We start from the raw sequence: 22,660 nt of genomic DNA, 5'->3' as shown, positions 1-22,660 counted from the left end.
AAGAAGGTGGATCTCATTTAAAATCTAAGGAAACTGAGCTCAGAGTTTAATTGGCTCTGTGGAGAATGGGATGAGCCCGAAGCGCAGCCTCAGAGTAAGCGAGGCCCCAGGGCGGCTGGCATCCCGTAAGATGCTTTTGGTGCCTCTTTTTCAGGATGAAAAATTCCACCTGCTGGAATGTTTTAGAATAAATATACACATTCCTGACATCATAGGTGGTGGCTCCCGTATCCTGGCAGCCGTTTAGGAAAAACGGAAGTCTTTGTCTCTTCTGGTTGGTGTTTGCAAAGGCAGTGTTGCGTGGGGTGGCAGTGAGGATGGACAGATGTCCCCTGAACTGGTAGCCAGGAGCGGGGCTGACCCCACAGAGGACCGGGGATGCTGTGGGCCTTGGCCTCTACACAGAAATCTGCTGCGGTAGGTAGTCATTATGGCTTTGCCCCGGTGGCCCCATCCTGAGGGGAGGACTCTCAAATTATGAACAACCCCCTCCAAAACAAATCACTCAAGTAGGGTGATTGTTGTGCTAATTAATGCAAGGAATCTTCACGCATCTTCAGATCCCATCCAACTCCATCAAGCTGTACCAATGGGAACTAGGTGGTTATTGAGAAGAACTACTTCCCACTCCTTTATTAATGATAATTAGACTAATTGGTTATGTTTGCGTCATCATCGCAATTACCGCGCACGTTAATTAGCTGCTTAATCACCATCGTATTCGAAGGCTCAAATGTTGTTTCATTAATAATAATTAGGCGGATTGGTGCGTTTTATCAGTAGTGGCTCCTTAGTCGCTCTCGTTGGTAACAATTAAAACAGTCATTATTGTGTTGTTCACATTTAAGTCTGTTGGCTGACTTGTTACTCTCAGGAACAATTAGATTAACTGGTTATTTGTATATTTTTATTAATGACAAAAGGAGAAGAGAGTGAAGCAATGCCTGGGAAGGCCCCCAGTGTGCCAGGCTAGCTCGCGCACCCTCGTTCATGTACGTGGCAGGTGGCGGGGCAGGGAGGGGCGGGGGTGCTTGCAGCCTTTCTGCTACAGCCGTGGAGACTGAGGCACTGGGGCGAAGTGTGTTTGCCTTAGGCCACAGAGGGAGTGTGAGGCAACCTAGCATTCAGCCCGGCCCATCCTAGACCCAAACCCTATTTTTTAATCTCTGTATACCATCATGGCTACCATTAGTAAAGGTATTAATAGTCAGAGAGTTTCAGTTTAAAATAACGTAACTTATGGTCTTTAATTCAAATGCTGAAATAGCAGACAGGAGGAGCCCCTGGGTGGCTCAGTCGGTTGAGCCTCCGACTCTTGGATTTCAGCTCAGGTCATGATCTTGTGGTTCGTAGGTTTGAGCCCTGTATCGGGCTCTGCACTGAGCATGGAACCTGCTTGGGATCCTCTCTCTCCCTCTCTCTCTGCCCTTCCTCTGCTAGTGTGCGCTCTCTCTTGCTCTCAAAATAAATAAATACAACATTTTTTAAAAGTTTTAAAATATTTATTTATTTTTGAGAGACACAGACAGAGTGCGAGTGGAGGAGGGGCAGGAAGAGAGGGAGACACAGAATCGGAAGCGGGCTCCAGGCTCCGAGCCGTCAGCGCAGAGCCTGCCGCGGGGCTCGATCCCACGGACCGTGAGATCGTGACCTGAGCCGAAGGCGGAGGCTCAACCGACCGGGCCACCCAGGTGCTCCAGTGAAGACTAAAACAAATAGCAGACTGGAAGTTCTGCCCTCGGTCAGAAACCCTGTGCGGGTCTAGGACACCTCCCATGGTTTCCCGAAGAAGGGACATGAGTAGTGGTTTTCCAAGCGGCCCTTCCTGAGTCACCGTCAGGTCGACTTCCTCACGCGACTCCCCGTCTCCTGAGTTCATGCGCGTCCGCGTTCCTCTCGACTCGCCACCGACCCAGCTCCTGTCCGGGCCAGGGCTGCCTGACAGCTGGCCAAGGAGAGGTCAGTTCCACCTCCCAGATGATGGCTCTCCTTCCGGTTTCTGGCAGCTCACACCTTGTTCTCCTCCTGCAGTCCTGCTGCTGGGTCTGGGCCTGCCTGTTACCTCCTCGTCTTTCTATGTCCTGAAAGAACCAGAGGGTTCCATCTGCCGCCTCTCGCGGGATCTCATGCAGGGCCCCGGTTCTGTCCACCCTCCGGGCACAGACCATGCACAGATCTCGGCGCCCCCACAAGACTCCCCTGGGTCCCTGCTGCACGGAGGCTCCACTGGGGTGCTGCCCAGCCTCACACACCTAACGTCCTCCTAAAGAACTACCGAGGCTGCCTTCTCCTCCGCTGTGCTCCTCCCCAGTGCTCCCCATCTGGGCAGTGGCGCCACACCTACCCGCCTGTGTTGGGCAAGCACAGTCGGGTCCTCGACCTACCTTTTCCTGTCACACCCCTAACTGTTGTTAAATCTCGCCCACTCTGCCTTCAAAACATACCCCGAGTCAGACCAGTTCTTGCTGTCTCCACGGCTAAAGCCCAGGTGGGGACCACTGCCACACCTCAACCCTGTTCTCCCCGAGGGGCCCTGCCACCATCTGACTAGCCCTTCACACTGACTCAGACTTTTGTACTGGGGCTGGTGCCCAGGCAGGAGGCCAAGATAGTAATAAAACTCCCAGCCATGGGGTGGCGCTGGGCTCCTGGTCTTGCCTTACCTTGTTTGATCTTGAGCAGTGTAGGCCTCAGGATCCCACCTTAGAGACCAGGGTGCTGGACCTTCTAAAGAAAGGAACTTGCCGTATGGCTGGGAGCTAGCAGGTATGGGTTCCATTTGCTTCCTCAAGGATTAACAGGACCCCAAATGCAGGGACTTGAAATAGATGGGGACCATGGGGCCATATATATTAAGGTATGAATGGCCATCCCTGGCCTATGCCCAGGTCCTCCCCAGGCCCAGCTCCTGCCCCACTGACCCTGTGGCTCACCAGAGGCTATATCCAAAACCATCTCAGTTTCCGCCAGAATGGACGTCTGCTCTGCGTGAGGTGTCTGGGCCCCTGGAGGAGGCTGATCGCAACCCTTCCAGAATGTGGACATTAGAGCCGAGGCCAGGCGGCAGCTCTGAGAAGAGCCGCGTGTCCCTGCATGGCTGTTGAAGGCATGGTGAGGCCCTCCGAGCAGCGTCCATGGGGCACCAGCGGCTGGCTGGCTGGCATTCCGTCCTGACTGCTGTCCCCTCTCCCCACCACGTGTTTCTCATCTGTACACACAAGATGCTCCTTGTCAGTGAGAGGAGGCTGGGGCCAGTGGCCCACCCCCTTCCCTGCTGGAAATGGGTCCCCAGACCCTCTGTCAGCCATGCCCACTGCTTCCGGCTTCTCTGTCTCTCCAAGTGGCTACTATAGAGTTTAATTACTGTGTAGGATTTTGCTCTTTTACCTGAGTGTGCAACCTCAAACAGGTTGTTATTAAGCCCCTACTGTGTGCACAGCAGTGAACCAGGTGCTGTGGGTCCCTACAAAGGAGGTGGAACAGACCCAGTTGAGCCTGTATGGAAAGTTCTGGTCCCACTTAACGCACACAGTCTTTCAGGAGAACACCATCCAAGGGGTGACTGGGGTTGGAACCGAGGGCTCAGACCCGCATCCCCAAGCTGTGCAGACACTTTGCAGGGGTGGGTACAGGGAGGAGGGATGACGGAACCAGGGTCCTCACATCTGAATGCCGGCTTTGTCTCCTGTCACTTTCCCTCCCAAGGTCCTGTTCTTCCTGTATAAAGTACGGTGGAACAGACCCACTTCGTAGGATTCCTGGAGGACGGAAACGAGATACAGTGTGTAAAGTGCAGGGCAGAGGGAACACCGAGCGGGAGTGGCCCCTCCCTAGGCCCTTCTTCCACTTCCGTTTTCTGCTTTCTCCTCCTATGGATCCCTGCTTCTCTCCTTGTGCTGCTGGTATTTTCACCATTACGGTGAACATGGAGTGTGATTCCCAGACATGGCAGCTCTTCAGGGTTACTGGGAGAGTGTTTCCAAAGTCACTGTCCCCTTGGGCTTGGCCCAGACCTGTCTCAGAGTCCAAACAAGGGGCCCACATACTCTATGACAAGCTTTCTGGGTGACTCTGCAGCAGCCAGCCTGTCAAGGATCCTCTGGAGATGATGGCTGTGTGGCTTTAGCAGGGGTGCTTACCCTCTCTGGGTCTCAGTTTTCATTATTGTCAAATAAGGAGGTTTAATTTCCAGTAGATCACGAACAATCCTCTTACTCCAACACTCTGTGGGACAGCAGCATCCTGAGGGGGTTTGCAAGACACAAAGGTGGAAGGGGACACAGGATCAGAGGAATGAGCTCATCAGGAGGCCAGTTTTCTGGAACTTTCTGGAATGTTTGAAAGAGCACGAAATGCTCCAGGGGCCATCACTGCCCCTGGTGTGTAAGGAGGGAAGAAGACTAACGTGTCCAGATTTCGAGCAGAGGCGGGTGCTATGTGGGGTCAGGAGGGGCCTCAGAGAAGCTGTGTGCTGGTGGTGAGGGGGCGTGAGAACCCCAGAGGTCATGCTGAAGCAGGGTCACCTGGAACGTGCCTTCTGGAGGGTGGTCCTGGGACAGTCACCTGCAGGACTCTTGCTTGGCCAAGAGGCGAGCGGAGCTGAATTGGCTCAGCCGGGTGTTGGGTCTGAATGGCTGTAGGGGTGGGGCCACGAGCCTTCTCGGTGCTCTTCCCCGGCCCTCATCCTGCAGGGAGGACCCTGCCCAGGCCACCATCCCGCTCTGCTGGGCCCCTCAGTTGTGTCTGCTCCAAGCACACATCTCCCAACCAAAGTAGATGCCACCCGCAAAGACACACCACGACTGAGCAGGTACAGGGACAGCTAGGTGCCGATGCACCAAAAATTCCGTTTCTGTGCCCATTGCTGACTCGCGTGCGCCCCCAGTGGCAGGAAAGGGAACAGTCCACGGGAGCGGCAGCCCTTGCCATTTGTTAGTATTTATCGCCATCTAGTGGCGGTATGGCATCATTCTCCCTGGATGCACAGGCCCCTCTTCTTAGTGCCCCTTAAATTCAGTAGACTTCTTCAAGCATTTATTGAGCACCTGCTGTATGCCACGTCCTGCAGTGGTCCCTGTGAGAGATGCAGAGGGAGCAAGAGGGGCCTCTGCCTCAGAGGGCATGTGAGTCCGACGGACATGGTTACACTGGCCTTGAGCATGGAGGAGGGAGCAATTAATCCAGGCTGGAGCCCTGGCTTGTGATTCTGTTCTGCTTGTGGAGCACTTCCCTCCCTGCGTCTGCTCCTGGCCACAGGTGTCCCAAGTGTAAGCGAGGGAATGGAGAATGGAAGCTGGAGAGTGGGTGTCCAGACTGGTCTGCAGAGAATTGTGGGGAGAGCTTTCACGAGTACCCCACCCCAGACCTACGGAATCGGGGGGAGGGGCTGGGACAGGAGGCCCATGTCACCCACCCTTGGTGATTCCATGCTGACTGGTGCTTGGGAACCACCGTCCTTCAAGACCTTCGGTAATGGCTTGACCCACTGCGTGTGTACGTAGAAGCGTGCAAGTGCGTTCATGTGTTTATTTTAAATGCTCAAGTGCTTGAGATAGAATAGATAATATAATAGTTATATACCCATCGCCCCAAATGTAACAGATGTCAACATTTTGCAAATTTTATTTCAGACCTTTTCTTTTTTGCTTTTGTTCTTTGTTTGTTTGAAGACTAAAGCATTACTAAGACAGCTGGTCACTGTGTCCCCTTCCCTCCTCCCCTCTCAAAGGATATCGTCACCAGGAGACTGCTCCATGCAAGATTGTCACCCACATTTTACTTTTTCTTTCCAGGGCCCTCCAGGACCACCTGGCGTCCCCGGTCCCCCTGGACCCGGAGGCCCCCCGGTAAGACTGGCTTTGATTTTCCCCTACAGGGGCGCTTAGGTACAGAGTTCATGGCCCATGGGAACCAGGAGCATCTTTATGTGTGGCCATCTGTTTGTCCTTCATCAAAGAGGAGAGCAAAGGCATAAACAAGGAGGACCCCAGCCTCTGTGCTTTCAGACCCTTAGATTAGTCTAGAAATACCTCTTGAGCTCTTGGAGCACATTGGTTGGCTGCTTCTAGAGACAGACACATGGATGGAGGTATGTTAGTGTGGGGGTACCCATTCGGGTGCCTTTTACTAGTTTGTGATTTGGTGCTGAGGCAGCCAGAGGGCTGGGGTAGACACAGGTCAACACGCTCCCCACACACACTTGCTGTGCAGCAGGGAAAATGCCCCTGTAGGCGGAGGGTGGGGGTGGGGCCGGCCCAGCAACCAGCGAGGCCTTTCCACCCCTCCCACCTGGTAAGAGCCAATGTGGGCTTCTGACTGCAGGCCAGACACGGTGTGACGATTGTGTGTTTCACAGTGGCCCGCACTAAGGATGCTCAGATGCCCTGAAGTCCATGCAGCCTTGTTCATCCTTATCAGAGCCAGGCGCCTGGGGCCCGGCCAGGAGAGGCACTGGGGAAAGGCTCTGATGCTCCAGAGAGGCCAGACTAACGACTCCCATGTGGTTCCCTTCTCAGGGTTTACCTGGAGAGATCGGCTTCCCAGGAAAACCTGGGCACCCCGGGCAGGCGGTGAGTTCCCCAGGGTCGTCCCTGCCCCCACGCTTCCCTGGATTCCATTGGGCTATGCTGGGATGGCTGGGTGCCTCCAGGTCTGCTGGCCAGTTGCTGCGCCCTTTCCTCCCCTGGCCCCTTCCTGCTGTGGTGCCTTCCACGAACTCAGTCTCCTGGGATTGCGGCCCCAGGGTCTCCCAGCCAGGGTACAGATTGGGGCTCCCTCTCCCCAGGCCACCACCTTTCTTCTCATTACCTGGAGGCTCCTGAAGGCTGTTTAAAGTGACTTCTTGTCCCTAAGAGATACCTGCCGGGGGGAACATAAATAAAGACAGTGGCTGAACGCTTCCTGTCCTCATCCTGACTGCCCTTCCTCACTCCCAAACTCAGAAGATCCTGGGGATCTGGAGGCTCCCTCCTGCCTTTTAAGCCCTGAGGATGGGGCTCAGAAACCTTAACATCTTCACTCCTGTAACGGGTGTGCCATTAAAGCTGGGTGTATCTCCTAGTTCTGGCCCTGAGCTCCTCAGCGCCCCGTGGTAGGTGTGGCCTGTGAGCCTGTGACACCTTGTGACGGCACGATCATCCTCATAGACCCGTAGAGGACCCTCAGGGAGGCCTCAGCTCCACTGGAAGGGATTTCCTTACAAGCAGTTTTCTCTCTCTCTCTCTCGTGGGCCGGTGGGTGGGGAAGCCAGCAGAACCCACAGCCCTGGAGGGGATCCGGACACAGAGCAAAGGTGATGGAGCCGAATCAGATGGCGTAGCACCTGGCGGCAGTGCCCCTTGGACCTTTGGCAGGTCCGTCGGTGGCTGTGGATGGAGGTCCCCCAGGCAGCAGGGACCGTGATGGCTGGGATGTCCGTGTTCTCAGCTCTGCTGACTCCCCTACGATGTGGGCCGTCCATGCAGGGGTGTGATGCACACTCGGGGGTGAACTGATCCACACCTAGAACACCTGCTCCGTTGCAGCGTGACCGGCAAACATTCACGAACACACAGTTAATGGCAGCGTCACCAGTGGACTTTTTCCTCACGTGGCGGTGTCCCCTGAAAGCTCAAATACGTTAACAATCCCACCTGATCTAATGGGTTCGTCAAAAAGTATGTGTGTTGGTGTGAACGTTCAGAAGAGGGGAGAGAGTCGTAGGCAGGGGAAAAAGTATTTGAAGGCATGGAGGGTGTCGAGGGGGGAGGTTGTGGCCACTGAGAGTTTGGGGTGCTACTTCTGGATTCAGTGTTTGCTCCTCAGTGAGCTCATACTTCCACGGAGGCCAGGTGAACTCCCCTCCTGCCCTTCCAAGGGCCTTGACTCCTGCGACCCCTGCTCTGGGGAGGCGGGGCTGCCCTCCCAATAGGCTGCCAGCCCAGACTAGAGATGCCAGGAAATAGGGGAATCTTAATTTGGGTGTCAGGAGACCTCTTGGTGGAATAATGACCAGGTTTCCTAAAATAATAATCATTTTTGAATAGCACTTACAGCTGTCAAAGTAATGACATGTAAAATGTCATCTTGAGGGGAAAGGATTTCCCTCTGTCATGGGGGTGTGTGTGTACCTGGCCCGCCACTCAAGGCTCAAGGAAAATCAGAAGAGCAAACAATTCTTAAATAGCAGAAGGCGGAGCCAGGCAGCGGGGCGTTAAAAACCCACGTGTCCCCATCACCAGGGCGGGGCCTGGAGTCCACCCCTCAGCCCTTGGGACTCTTTGTCCCTGTGCCTGTAACACCAGCTGTCCTGTCGGACAGGATGGGGGAGGAGGCAGCCTGTAGGGAGGAGAGGACACAGAGCCCCTCAGTGTGGCCCTTAGAAAGCATAAGGCGGAGTTGGTGAATGCCAGGCCGGGAGACTGGGAAGGGGGGACATGTTGGTGGAGATTTCCCAGAGAGAGAGGGAAGCAGAAAGCAGAGGTAGTGAAGGACCGTCGGCCCCCTCTCGCCCACCACGCACGTCCAGAGTGGCCGGACCCCGGATGCTGGCCAGAGGGTGAGGGCCGTCTCCCTCATCAGGCGAGTGTAGGCCAGCCTGGCCCCACAGAGACGGCGGCGCACTGGCAAGAGAGCCCCCCTGAGGAGGCGGGGTGGCCCCCAGCGGCTGGCCAAGAGCCACTCGGTGCATTCTCCCAAAACATGCGTCTTATTTTGCTCTTTTTCACTCTTGACCAGGGCCCACCTGGAAAGGACGGACAGAAGGGAGCCCCAGGCCTGCCGGGACCCGAGGTTGGTGTGCACGGGGGTGGCCGGAGTTTGGGGCCCAAAACGCAGGCGGAAAGGGATGTTGGATTGCTGGTAAATTCTAAAATACACCGATGGCTTGGGGCCTGGATCAGGACTCGGGAATGTTGGGGCTCACCAGGTCAGACGTGGGAAAGTCCTTCACTTCTGCTTAGGTGACTGAGCCAGACAGAAGCATGTGGAAGCCTCGGGCTTTCCCACGAACGTGTTCGGAATACGTCTGTGTTGGCGGGGAGGGACAAGGTTGGGATACTCGTAACCTAAGAGACTTTAATTTTAAAAATATTCTGGTGCGGCTCATCATGGTAGGAACATTAGGAAAAGAGTCAGAGGTTAATATCATAAATTTGGGAAGCAAGTCCCCCGTTCGCACGCTGCAGGTGAACAGTTACGAGAGCACAGCGTGAATATTTGCGCCAGCGAATTTGATTCCTTCCCACCAAACACACGTAGGCTCAGCGCGTATGCCCGTAACCATCCGCGAAATGCGGCCTTTCGATATCACGGGAGCATCCTTCATCCTTTTCATTAAGTACCTTACAACCTCCACTTTTTCCTGACCAAATGCAGAATAAGCATGCATTTAACTTCATTCCATGGGTATTTCACGTAAATATTCTCCGTCTTTCTCCCTTGGTTTTCACGACGGAGGAAGGGGCTAACCGATGATCTTGCAGTCTCAGAATCGCTCATGTGACCTCTTCCGTGCTCCCAAGTCTCTCAGTGAGAGAAAAGCACAGTTTTCTACCCAGTTATGTTTCTGTAAAAACAAACCCAAAGCAGAGGCCTGGAATGTGGAATCAGAGAGGTTGTACAAGCTGCCACCCCAGTACGAGTGGTTCTCCTCCTGAACCAGACGGTGACTAGCACTGAGTGTGTCCCCCGAGCCTGGCCCTCTCCTGCCAACCTCTCTCTGCATTCCTTACAGGGGCAGCCAGGAGAGAGAGGGGAAGACGGTCTGCCTGGAAACCCCGGCCCCAGGGTATGGACCCCGCCTCCTCCCCGCCAGTGGGCTCTTCGGAATGGGGTGTTTAGGCTGTGTGTGAACCACAGTTGACGGTGTGAGTGGTCTGGCAGTTGGGGTCTGGTGGCCCCCGGGGCTCGGGCCCCACAGGGACAGACACAGGCAGCGGGAATGACCACACCACACCTAGGACAGAGGGAGGAGGGCCAAGCGGGTTCCTAGGGGGACCTGTAGCTGAGGGGTCTCAAGGAGAGCTGTGGCCTTAAGAAGAACTCATCACTGTCCAGCTCACCTGGCAGTGAGGAACAAGAAGGGCTTCTCTCTGTCTGTCTGTCTGTCTCCCTCCTCCCCCCTCTCCTCCTCCTGGGGCTCTGGTGTCCTTCCAGAGCTCCCTAAAGCCTGGCCCCTACTCCTGGCTGATGCGGTCTGTGGCATCCAGTCCCCACCTCCCACCCTCACCCCCTGCTCCATGGTTCCTGCATGTCGGGGTCTGTGGGGGAGGCAGAGGCCACTTCCCGTGTCTTTGGACAGGGCATCTCCTGTGGGAATGGGGACCCCAGGTGCTGTGTTTGGATGGCTGGCCCTTGGAGCCCCACCTCTTGGGCTAGAGTCTCCTTTTGTCTCAAGGACCAAAGCTCAACATCTCAGATTTGGCCTGGGCTCTGAATGCAGTGAGCACAGACCATGTGGCGTGTGTGTGTGTGTGTGTGTGTGTGTGTGTGTGTGTGTGTGTGAGAGAGAGAGAGAGAGAGAGAGAGAGAGAGAGAGATGTGTCAGTGTGTGTATGTGGGGTGCATGTGTGGTGTGCAGGTGCAGGTACTTTGGCTCTAGGGGAGTCTGTAGAGACAAGAGATTGCCCTGGGCACTGCCCCTGCCCCTCCCACCTGCACTTCGCTGGGCTATGAGCTAGTTGAGGGCAGCAACTGTGACTGGGTCTTTGTCCCCTCTGCTCGCCCGTTCCCAGCTAGGGTCAGGCATTTGGCAGGTGCTCAGTAAGTGTTTTCTGCATGGAGGATGGAGGTCACCTCAGCCCAGCAAGAGCACAGGAGTGGCCCGGACTCTACAGCTGCCCTCTGGAAGGCAGGACCCCGATCACCCTGCTGGCCGGGGAAGGTGTTCTTGGGCCAGATGCGGGGCCCCTGGCGTTGCTTTGCTTTTTCATAAAGTGGCCGTTCTCTAGAAGACCAAAAGAAGCCAGAGGAGAAAAAGCAGGTTAGAAAGCACCTGGCTACGTCAAGCATACCCACGTGCTCAGATGTGGACAGAACCTCCCGAGGTCCACCAGGAAACCTCCTGTTGTCTGGATTCCAGACTCCAAGGACTCCACCCTCATGCCCCTGTGAGCTGTCCTGTTACCACTCACAAGACGGTACTCCTTCGTACTTTAAGAAGCAACATTTGCATTTAAACAATGTGCTTGCAACGATTCCCCAAATCCCTGAAATATCATAAGTCATCTGCTGCGTTGTGTCCATGCACGCCCCGAGGTGGCTGTGTGGGGTGAATGTCATGGTCTTAAAAACACCTTTCGGTGTTTGGCTGAAATTCTACCCTTTTCCAGAAAGGACTTAAAACGCTCAGGTTTGCTGGCTTGACCTGGCAGATCGTGTGCTGTGAACCATACTTCAGTGTTGTGTTTTCCCAACTTTGTAAATCGGTGAGCCCTCCCGAGCTTACACGTGTGAATTCCCACACTCTGTCCACTGGGCTTCGGATGCAGTCTCTCCCCTGTGCACGCGGGTCCCCAGAAGGTGGCCATCGATCACATCACGGGAAGTGCTGGGATGAGCTCAGAGAGGCGCCTTCAGGGACTTCTGTGGTCTCTCTGCCTGCGTGTTTTTGGTTTCTCGTGGTCACTAACTGGAAGATTCAAACAGCCAGGCCTACTTCGCCAGCTCACGTGTTGGTTTTGCACAATTTCTAGTGCAAAATGTTTAAAACACTTCTCTGGGAAGTTCAAAACTATGAATGTGTGCAGTTTTTGTACTTTCTACAACGTCCTGGGTAGCCTCAGAGAGGATCTGGCCTGGGGTCTTGTTAACTTCATTTTGACAAAATGCCAACCGAAGATTAAAATCTTCCGAGGAGATTCCGGATAAGCGGTGGACGGCGGGCTCATGTGTCTGTCAGGGGACAGCCCTGGCTTGCAGGATCGACCTTTCGGGTTCACGTCAAGAATTCAAGATGCTGCCCAGTCCTCCGTCCATTGTGCCTTTGACTTCGAGCTCACGGCACGGATTCAGGAAGCGCTTCCAAAGCCCTTGAAGACGTCTTGTAAGCAAACCCAGACCCTCAGTGCCTTCCTCGGCATGTGAGAAGCAATTCCCACAGCGAGGCTGTTGCCGTCCTGGTAGATTTAAAGTGAACGTTTGAGTGGCAGGTATTTGCACAATCTCGGGCAGCGCGGTTCTCGCTGATGGTGCCTGTAAACACCGGGAAGTCGGGGGATGGGAGCGTGGGGAGAGTTTCTCTGTGCCGACTCCAGTGTGAGTTCCCCTGCTGGCACCAGACCTTCCGCATCAGGTATTGCTGTGTTGTTTAATGCTGAACAGTGTTTTGGGTTACTTTTTTCTTTTTCTTACCTTCTTCTCTGAGACGAGGGGATGGTGGAGGTCTTCCCTACGAACTGAGTCTGGTGTAGCTGCAGGGGAGACCATGATGGGCATGGAAATCCACTCATTCATTCATTCATGTGCCCGTTCACTTATCAGAAAACCACGTTTCCTTATGGAAATCTACGCTGATAGCATAATGGGTGTCAGAAATTGTCCAGAGTGGTTCTCAAGACACATTGTTGGTTAGAAATTACAGTCCCTCCCCACCAGCACACACACGCACAGATTTGAGTCAGTGATTTATAGGGAAACACAGCATCTGGATGCGTTGGGATCAGGGAACAGTCCCCTCTGGGCCTGTGGCTCCTTCTTCAACCCACCGCAAAATGCTAATTAGGAACCTAATGGCTGAGGACTAAACGTCATCCCATCTGCTGGAACCAGTGTGTAACTGTTTGGGGGGCTGCTTTCTGGTTTACCAGAATTTCACCCAAGACTTGGTTTTATTGTAACCGAGCATGGGAGCTAGCAAAGAAAGCTCTGACCCACCTCCAACCCTGGGGCTGCCTGTCTGAACGGCAACCAGAAGACAGTGGTGAGCATGGACGTGTTCATCAACGGCTTCTCCCTCATCGCTGGACCCAGCGTGGGGCCTGGGCTCCCCTACAGTTAGCACAGCTCAGAGCTGGACGGACCTATGAGTCCCTGATTTTGGCCCCTCATTGTTCTGAATTGTAGGCTTTTCGATTCAGGATGAATGGGTTCACCTGCGTAAACTCTGTCGGGACGATCCAAGATTCTAGCAGGGGTTCTCTCTGGGGGAAGTGAAAGACGTTATGAGGGAGTGTGGAAGGCCTCCCTCCGGAGAGGCTGGGTGCTTGGGTTTCCACAGCCTGCGCGGCTGCATAGAGCGCGGGCCGTAACCCTGCTATGCGCTGCCTGAGAATCCAGAGATGCTGCTGTGAACGTGTGGGGCCAGCGGGGGAATGACCACCATCTCTGCAAATGTCTGTGGGACGTGACGGCGTGTCTGTTATTCTGTCTCCAGGGTGAAGTTGGGGAGCAGGGCCTGGCAGGCCGACCTGGAGACAAGGTCTGTTTTTTCTTTCTTTTCTTTCTTTTCTTTCTTTCTTTCTTTCTTTCTCTTTCTTCCTTCCTCCTTCCTTCATTCCTTCCTTCCTTCCCTTCCTTCCCTTCCTTCCCTTCCTTCCTTTCTTTCTCTTTCTTTTTTCTTCCTTCCTTCTTTCCTTCCTTCCTTTCCTTTCCTTCTCTTTCCTTCCCTTCCTCCTTCCTTCCTTTCTTTCTTTCTTCCTTCTTTCCTTCCTTCCTACCTTTCCTTCCCTTCCTCCTTTCTTCCTTCCTTCCTTCCTTTCTTTTTTTTCTTCCTTCCTTCTTTACTTCATTCCTTCCTTCCTTCCCTTCCCTTCCCTTCCTTTCTTCCCTTCCTTTTCTTTCTTTCTTTCTTTCTTTCTTTCTTTCTTTCTTTCTTTCTTTCTTTCTTCTTCCTTCCTTTCTTTTTTCACTTTCTTCCTTTTCTTCCCTTCCTTCCCTTCCTCCCTTTTCTTTCTTTCTTTCTTTCTTTCTTTCTTTCTTTTTCCTTCTCTTTCTTCCTTTTCTTCCCTTCCTTCCCTTCCTTTTTTCTTTCTTTCTTTCATTCTTTCTTTCTTTCATTCTTTCTTTCTTTTTCCTTCTCTTTCTTGTTTTTCTTCTCTTTCTTCCCTTCTTTCTTTCTCATTCATTCATTCATTCATTCCATTCTTCAGTCAATGCATTCTCTCATTGTGATGCCCTAGGCTTGTATCAGTTCCCTCTGGGGGCTCACTTCCTTCATCTCACGCATTCATTTATTTACCCAATGATTATCAGCATGTCCTATGCATCCATCACTGTGTTGGGCTCGCAGCCATCAACCAAGAGCAATGACCAGGTGCAGTGAGTGGTGATATGCAGGTGTGCGTGGGAGGGCAGGAGGGAGGCCCCTCACTCACACTTGGGGAATGTCGGGAAAGATGACAAGGAGGTGTCATTGTGTCAGAGTCCTAAAGGACAAGGAGGAGGAGGAAACACCCAGACAGGTGTAATGGGTTCCTGGTGATGAAATGGGCTGAAGTGAGAAAAAGCTTGGAGACACCCCAGCGAGCAGATTCTCTAGAACCACTCTGCTTTCCGTGTCGTCCCCACTGAGCCACAGTCTTTGGAGACAGGAGAGCAGCAAGGGGAGAGCACCATCTCGTGCATGGCCTGGCGCACAGGGGAGCCTCAATGAGCATTGAGTGAACAGAGGTGCCATGTTTTTTCCACAGGGAGAGGCAGGTGTCCCTGGTGCTCCAGGATTTCCAGGCGTGCAGGGACAGAAAGGAGAGCAGGTAAGTGATGAACCTCTCCTGTGCCCCTGCAAAGCTGCCCCCTCTGGAGTTTAGTCCCTGGAGCAGTGGGTGGTCTTGGCTGGGGCTTGGGGGTGTTTCCCCAGGTTTATGGAAGAGAGAAGGTAGGGGACCAAGCTTCTCTGGTGTGTCACCTGTGGCAAAGGGACAGGGACAGAGAGATCTATCTGCAAAGGGTGGACCATCTTCAGATGGAATTGATGGGAACAGGGCGGGACGTCATGACAGGTGCCTCGCCCCTAATGACAGCCAGCCGCCCAAGTTGGGCCTCACCTTGGCGTTTACTGCTAAGGCAAGAGCAGGTCAAGAAAAAAGGGATTTTGCCCAAGGTCCGCTTGCTCTTATGGGGAAAAGGCAGGTGCTGAGATCTGGTGTTTCCCAATTTCATCTTTCACCACAGGGCGAGAAAGGGGAGCTGGGCCTCCCAGGCCTGAAAGGTGACCCAGGCAAAAAGGTAGGAGCTGCTGCTGGCCTCCTGGTCCTCAGTGACCCGAGTCGCCCAGCCTTCCTCGTGAGCATGTGTGTGGTGCCTGCCGTGTGGTGGAGAGGGCGCGTCTCCGAGACAAAGCGGTGTCTGGCTTGCAACCTGGTGGCGCCTTGTCTGACCTCTCTGTGCCTCGGCATGCTGGCTGGACACACTCCGCTAACCCTTCCTTGGAGGGGAGGGCTGCTGGGAAGCGTGACTCCTGTCCTGTGTGTGAAGTGAGGTGCCGTGGACTCGATCGGGACAACCTGACGGGGGTTGTGTTACCAACAGCTGCCCAGATGAGGAAGCTGAGGCACTGCAAAGTGGCCACATCGCTCTCCCAGGGGTGCGCGAACAGAGCATGTTGCTGTCAATCCCCAAGCCCCCGCAGCCGGTCGGATCAGCGTCCTGGCTCCTTGCAGGGCAGAGCCTCTGGACGGCCTGGCCCGTGGGAGCCTGAGCGACACCCACGGGGGCTTGTGTCCCCCCTTCTCCCGCACAGTGGTCCCCCCCCGCCGTGTCCCCTCTGTTTCCCGTTCTCAGTCCGCCTGTCCTTTCTTGGCTCCCAGAGGGGCCTCCCACCCGCTTCCCTCTTGGGCTGGAGGCTGAGAGCTGTACTCTAAACAGAACTGCCGTCTAGAAATGGGCAGGGCATCGTGCTGTCAGTTTTTCCAGAATCGCAGTTTTCATTTGCGAAACTCATTTCCAGGATGCAAAGGACTCAGTGAGACCATAAAGCTCCTTTTATTGCTTTCGCAGAACAGTCAGGCCCGTGGCAGAATCACATTCACGCGTCCAGAAAATCCGGCCTCTCTTTTTCTCCAGAGAAATAGGTGGTGATGATAATTCTGGTCGAAAATCCAAAACAAGACATTAAAGCGACACTGTCCCCATCCGACTGTTTCTTGCACGTCACTGCCTCTGCTTGCCAGTCCGTTCCTGGCCACCATCCACGACGTGCGTTTAAACCCCATGGCATCTGGAAAGTGGGTACAATCATCTCCTTTCTCAGCAAGGGCTGCCGAGGGCTTCACGTTTTCCTGCAGGAGCTGGGATCGGAACCCACCCGTCTAGTTAACTCTGGCGCTCAGGTCTTTCTGCAGCCACGAAGAGGGGCCACGGGGGTCTTCCCTGGCCACCTGCTGTTCCTTCCTCCTCATCTTCTCCCCCCCAGCGCTGGGGAGGGGCTGGCTGTACCCGAAAGGCAGTCTTTAGGTCCTCTGGGTTGGAGACACGTTTCTCCTCCAGTCCTCTCCTCAATAATACACACCCACACATTCCCTAGTGTCGACATAAAACGAACAAACTATTTTTTAAAATTTTAAAGAGGAAAACAGTTTTATTCAAGCCCAAGTTAGGACAGCGGCCTGGACACATGATCTTCACCAAGAAGAGAGTGCTCTAGGGGACAGGCGTGCTGCAGGGTTATAGATGACTTTACAAAAAGGGTTACAAGTTGTCATGACAAAGGACGTTCCAGGGAGTTACAGACTTTCTCTTGTGGTTTTAGTATGTGCAAAGCTGTATGACTTTAATCTTACCGGAACCAGGGGGGGTTTATTGTTTTTCCTATCTTTATGTTTGGAATGCTTTTTTCTGGTTATTGTTATTTTTTAACAAAGCAGATGTATAATATGTGCTGGGGCAGAAATAGAGCCCATGCTCTGAAGGTATTCTGAGTCATTTTCATGTTGGTAAATGTTAAAGTGTAGCTTCCCTGGGAGCCCAGGGCCCACACAAATGAAACATTGAAAATTTCCTTTATCACTGGGAAACACTCAACTTCTGATTATTTGGACTTTTTCATGTGGGGTACACTGGGTTAAATGAGATTGCTTCTGGAGCATCAGGAAGTCAGTGTCAGGAAAATAACTGGGTCAAATCATGTAATGCAAATAGCACCAAGAAAGTGTTTTTCTTTAAAAACAAAACAACTTCTGGAACTTCAGCGAAGGCAATGCTACTTGGGTTCTGAGCTTAAAACCAGGCTCAGCCATGTGCTGGGTATGACTTCAAGCAGGTGCATGAATGTTATGTGTCATTATCCTTATTTATGAATGAAATGGGCATACCAAAGTGTCTGCATTATAGGCGTTTCTATGGAGATTAAATGAGTTAAGGGGTGCCTGGGTGGCTCAGTCGTTAAGCGTCTGACTTCGGCTCAGGTCATGATCTCATGGCTCGTGAGTTCGAGCCCCACATCAGGCTCTGTGCTGACAGCTCAGAGCCTGGAGCCTGCTTCAGATTCTGTGTCTCCCTCTCTCTGCCCCTCCCCAGCTTGTTCTCTCTCTCTCTTTCTCTCTGTCTCAAAACATAAATAAACATTAAAAAAATTTTTTTTAAAGTTAAAACATGTATAAACATAACCCAGTAACTGGAGTTAAATACCGTATAACCATGGAAATAAGACAGAAACAACGTAACTATGTTTACCGTATTATTATTGTTTGCTAAGAGTGGCCTTGTCCCTGTCTAAGCCAGCTTTATTCATTCCTGTGTTCACTAACCACACATGGAAAGCCTGCCACAGTCCTGACCCTGGGCCACTCGGAACACGTGTGGACACAGACATCCAAGTCCAGGCATCATGTGACACATGTGGAGTGACAGGCTTTGGGGACCGTGTGCTGTGTGTAGTCCCTCCTGCATGGTGCTGCCCAGTGCCCCTCTCCCCTCAGGTCAAATGTGTGGATTTCCTCCCTACGGGGCCCCTGTAGAAGATGATCTCAGTCAGCCCCCATATGATATGAGCTGAATGTACTATTATCAGTATATCGCAAAGAGGTAAATAAGCCCAAAGAGGTAAAATGATGTGTAAAGTGGTAGATTGAGGTTTAAAGCTCTAGGGGCTTAACTCCCAGACCTGTGTTGTTTACAGGGATGTAAATGTGTCCCCTCAGCCCCCTGCGAAGAGCCCATCCCCTCCACACAGGCTGGGACAGGGCCCGTGGAGTCTGTAGGGGGCACATGTCTTTGTGCCCAAGGGCGCACAGTGAGGATGTTTGCTGTCTCGTGGGTTGTGGTGGCAGGAAGCAGCCTGAGTGTCATCAGCAAGAAGATGGACAGTGGATCACTTTATCTCCGCATTCACAATGGAATAGCATCGAGTGATAGGAGTGATCGACAGCTGCCCAGAGTGGCCTAGATAATTCTCAAAACATAAGGTTTTCGTATGTCTGAAATAGTCTCTAATTTGGAGTCTGTCTTTCATGGTAGATACCGCGTGTGTGATTCTGTTGCCTGGGGAAAGGTGTCCCAGGATAAGCAGAGTTTGCTCGAGGATAAATGGTCATTTCTTTTTTTTTTCTCATCCAGGGTGAAGTTGGTCCTGCCGGCCCCCCTGGGTTGCCTGGAACGGTAGGTTACACTGCTTCTCATCCTCTCCTTCTTTGAATCCCTAAGGCAGCCCCCCCCCCCCACTCCTCACTTAGTTACAGACATCTTTTTAATAGAGATTGCCTGTTCCTAGGTCTTGCGATCCAGAAATACATAAGCATCTCTAAGAACCACCTTGCACTTACTGATTTATTGCTTTTGTGCAGCAAGCACGGTTACTATTTAGCAGAACACTGGTTAGACACAGACTATGTACCCACCTGTTACATACGGGGAAGTTGAGGTCCAGAGACAAGCAGGGGGAGACTTTGTCCAGAGTAAGACTGCACATGGATATATAACCATGACTCATGATTCCACCCCATGCAGGAATGAGGGCAGGCATCGTGATTGGTGTTGAGTAAGAGCATGGGCTTTGGAGCCAGGAAATAGTGGGCTTGAGTTCCTGAGTCCCCTATCTGCCATCAACCAGCACTGATCTTAGGTATATTGTTTAACTTCAAAGACCTCACCTTCTCGTCTGTTACGAAAAACTACTATACCCAGCTATAGTACATTTCTAGTGAAAACTAACTGAATTAATACAGGGTATGTAGTATAGTTTCTGGTACATAATAAACACTAAATTAAAAATAACTGCCATATGAATATGGGAGCGTATTTTGGGTTGGTTTTTTTTTTTTTCCATCTTAATGTTTCTTCCCAGCCTTAGTAGTTTGTGCTTTGATCAGTTGATTTTGGGGAAGTTGAACATGGCTTCAGGGTTGGCCAATTGCTCGATTCCCAAAGTAGGGAACTGTCTAAGTATGGAGGCCAGGAGATGAGAGCCTGAACACCCGGAAATCCCATCTGCAGGATGACAGAAAATCATAGTCTGTGTCGTTTGTGTTTGTTAAATCATTACTCCCCTGTTCAGTCTCCCCCCACATGCATGCCTGTCAGAATGAGACTCAGCCATTCCGTAAGGGTGTTAGAAGAATCTCAGAATTATATTTAGAGCCGCAAATGGTCATATAAAACTTTTGTGTGATACTGGAAACATCTGATGTTGGCAGGCATGCAGGGAAATGAGCACTATTGTGCTGTGTGAGGGCAGACTGGTAACACTTGCTTGAGGAGTTACTCAGTATTAACGTATCGTAAAGTGTGTGCTTGTAGCTTAGAAATGCCATTTCCAGGCATCTGTCCCAGAGAAGTGTTTGCACTGTGTGCATTTAAAAAAACGTGTACAGGGACGTACATTGTAGTTTTACTTATAATGAAGTATTATAGGCAACTTAACGTGGCAGAAAATGAAGTAAACCATAGGATATCCATATCCTGGAGTCCTAGTTTATAAAAATACACACACACATGCATGTGCACACACGCGCACACACACGACGTATGTGGCCTTGGGAAGATACTGGCACGCAGCAGAGATGTGGTGGAAAACCCAGCATGGGCTGGGGGGCCCAGCCGGTGGGGCCACTTCCTGAGGCGCACTCACTGGCTGTGGGAGTTCCGTGAAGCAGTTTGCCTGTCTGCCTCCCAGTTTCTTATCCACACTGCAGGGAGAACGGATGACTGATCTCTCCATTACTGTAGGGAATATTTGGCTTTACACGTATATACAAGGACCAATAACCACAGTCCTTTGCTGTTGATATTTGTAGAATTCGTGTGCAAAGTCGTGCATTTTTATACATTCGTAATTGTGTAAAAGTACTGAGAAAAACTTGCTACATTGGGAAACGGTGGTTTCTTCTGGAGAAGAGACGGGTATTTGGGGACATAGAGGCTAAGGTTAGGAAACTTGCTTTTATCCTTCTATTTTGAATTCATTGTGTTTTCAGACTAGAATCTGTGATGTTCTTTTGCCCACTCACTTATTTTTCTGAGCACCTGCTGTGAGCCAGGCACTGGTGGTGTTTGGACCCCACAGAGCTTCAGCCTGGTGGGCGACACAGACTCTAGTCCCCTGGTGGCCCTGAAACACGTATATCACAAATTATAGGAAATGCCAGCAGGGGAAAGAACAGGGTGCAGTTAGGGAGAGTAACAAGGGGACCTAATTTATATTTGGTGGAGGGGAAAGGGGGTCTTGGAAGACGAGACGTTGAAAACAGCCCCAAGGATGGGCTGTGGTCAACCGGATAAGGGGAGGATGGGAGTGTGTTCCCAAAGGACAGCAGGTGCAAATGCCCTGTGGCTGGAGAAGCCATGGCATCTGTGAAGTGCTAATGGCAGCATGGACATGGGGTGGGGCTGGAGGGCCACGTGGCTCTATGTGCCCGGATAAGGAGTGGCCAGAGGGCGCCTCCCCTGGTTTCTTCTCACACACGTCATGCCCAGGGGATGCTGCTGGTGACAGACTCTGGGGGTCGGGGGCGATGTCCCAGGGTCCGATTACTCACAAGGATTCTCCATCTCAGCCCAGGGCACCCTGAACAGAGAAGGTTTCATCCCCACTTTACTGATGTGGGAATGGAAGCTGACAGATGGTCACAAAGTTTTAAGTGGGGGTGTGACTCCGGGTCCCCCATCTAACCACAGTGCTTTTCTGCCCTGCCTTGATCACCCCTCGGGGACTTGAAAGAAATGTGTGATTGTACCCGTCAACACGAATCATCACTAAAGGAAATGCTGGGGCTGCGTTCTCCCACGCGGTCAAGGCTCTTAGAGGCAGGTGGTTAAAAGCAAGTCACATCTTTCTCATTTCTGTGCTTTCCTTTTCAGACGCCCCTGTTCACGCCGCACCCCAGGATGCCAGTAAGTAGCAGCGGCCCCTGGGGGCTGCAGGTGCCCTTTGGCCAGACCTGCGCTGCCCGCCTGCTCTGGCTCCTGACTTAGCCCCTCCACACGGGTCTGCAGGGCGGCTCACTTCCAGATTTGTCCAGACAGCTGGGCGGTGTGGGGGGGGGGGGGCAGGGCCAGCCCTCTCCTGGGGTAAGGTTGGGTCTCCGCTGCCCAGAGAGCCGGTGGTCGGGAGGAGAGCAGGTCAGGTGACGGTGGACTGAGGAATCCCAGGGAGCATTGCCGAGGATGTCGGCCTGAACGGGTCCCAGAGACTGAAGCACACTGGGGGGACCCGGGTCTAAGAGAGGCCGTTCGGAGGGAGGACAGTGGAGCCCCAGCCAGCTGCAGGGTGTGGCTGGTGCACGGAGCTCTTGTGGCTTCTCCCAGACACTAAAACACTCAGCAAGGAGGCTCATCATCGTGGCAGCCACGGGGAAGCCTTTCCCTCCTCTGTCCATGAAAGGCTCTCGAGAAAATAAGCTTTTCCAGGATGACCTCCGCTCTCGGCAGCACTGCGGCCCGAGGCGTGCACCTGCTTGTCCCCTTTGCTCTCAGGACGGGGTCCTCCTGTGGCTGCTCCAGGCCGTGCAGCCGCTGAGAGCCCGCACACATCCGCATTTCAGTGGTTGCTTTGTGGGAGCGCTCGGTGTTGAGCGTATATGACTTAGAAAGCTGCAGCGTATCCTGTATATGTGGGGAAAGATAGGAGCTGGGGCAGCGAGCCAAGGAGCGGAAGGGGCGGAGCTTGAGCACATCCCGCGTGGCAGGTGCCGGGCTGCCAGTGCTGATGCTGTCCCTGAGGGAGCTGCACATGTGCCCCGTTTCACAGATGACGACTTGTGGCTCAGAGGAGCTATGCAGGTTGCAAAGCACCTGCCTGGGAGATAGGCCGTGAGATGGGTTGTGGGCTGCAAGGACCTGCCTGGCCACAGCGGCTCTCCCCACCTGCCGAGGAGATTCAGGGCTTGCCCAGGTGGTGGCCGCCCACATCACAGCACCCCAGTGTCTGCCTCTCCCAGGACCACCTCTCCTGGTCTCCGTCCTCTGGGTCTCTCTCCCTCAGACCCACCCTGAGCCCCTCCAGCTGGAGACAAGCCTGCAGAGGCGGCCCCTCCTTAAAGGAATCACTCCCTTAAAGATGATTTCCAAGGTATTCCAGTTGGAAGGCTCATGAGGGAGAGTCTGGGCCTGCCAGGCCTCCCCTTTGGACCCCAATTGCGACACTTCCTGTAGGGTCTGAGCCTTTCGGAGATCAGGAAGCCACCTCAGGTGCAAAGTGAAGAAATTGTGTCTATGGGGGAAAAAAAAACGGTTCATTGTGGATTATTGCATGAGTCTCTCTGGGACCAGCCTCGTCGCCATGGTAACTGTACTTGTGTTGATGGTTTTGAAA

At 52.9% G+C, this 22,660-nt stretch overlaps 1 protein-coding gene across 1 annotated transcript in view; it reads left to right on the top strand.

The window, feature by feature from the left end:
- The window catches only part of COL22A1 (collagen type XXII alpha 1 chain), a 259,389-nt gene that overhangs the window by 139,268 nt on the left and 97,461 nt on the right, over positions 1-22,660 (top strand). The window contains exons 24-32 of the mRNA XM_078441921.2: positions 5,793-5,846; positions 6,516-6,569; positions 8,716-8,769; positions 9,713-9,766; positions 13,352-13,396; positions 14,607-14,669; positions 15,088-15,141; positions 18,469-18,510; positions 21,208-21,240. Of these exons, the coding sequence (XP_078298047.2) occupies positions 5,793-5,846; positions 6,516-6,569; positions 8,716-8,769; positions 9,713-9,766; positions 13,352-13,396; positions 14,607-14,669; positions 15,088-15,141; positions 18,469-18,510; positions 21,208-21,240 (453 nt within the window). The remainder of the gene's footprint in view (positions 1-5,792; positions 5,847-6,515; positions 6,570-8,715; positions 8,770-9,712; positions 9,767-13,351; positions 13,397-14,606; positions 14,670-15,087; positions 15,142-18,468; positions 18,511-21,207; positions 21,241-22,660) is intronic.

The sequence above is a fragment of the Panthera onca genome, chromosome F2, assembly GCF_046562875.1.
Source record: "Panthera onca isolate mPanOnc1 chromosome F2, mPanOnc1 haplotype 2, whole genome shotgun sequence".
Taxonomy (NCBI): domain Eukaryota; kingdom Metazoa; phylum Chordata; class Mammalia; order Carnivora; family Felidae; genus Panthera; species Panthera onca.
Note: the sequence above shows the minus strand (reverse complement) of the source record. Positions and strands in the feature narration are given on the sequence as shown.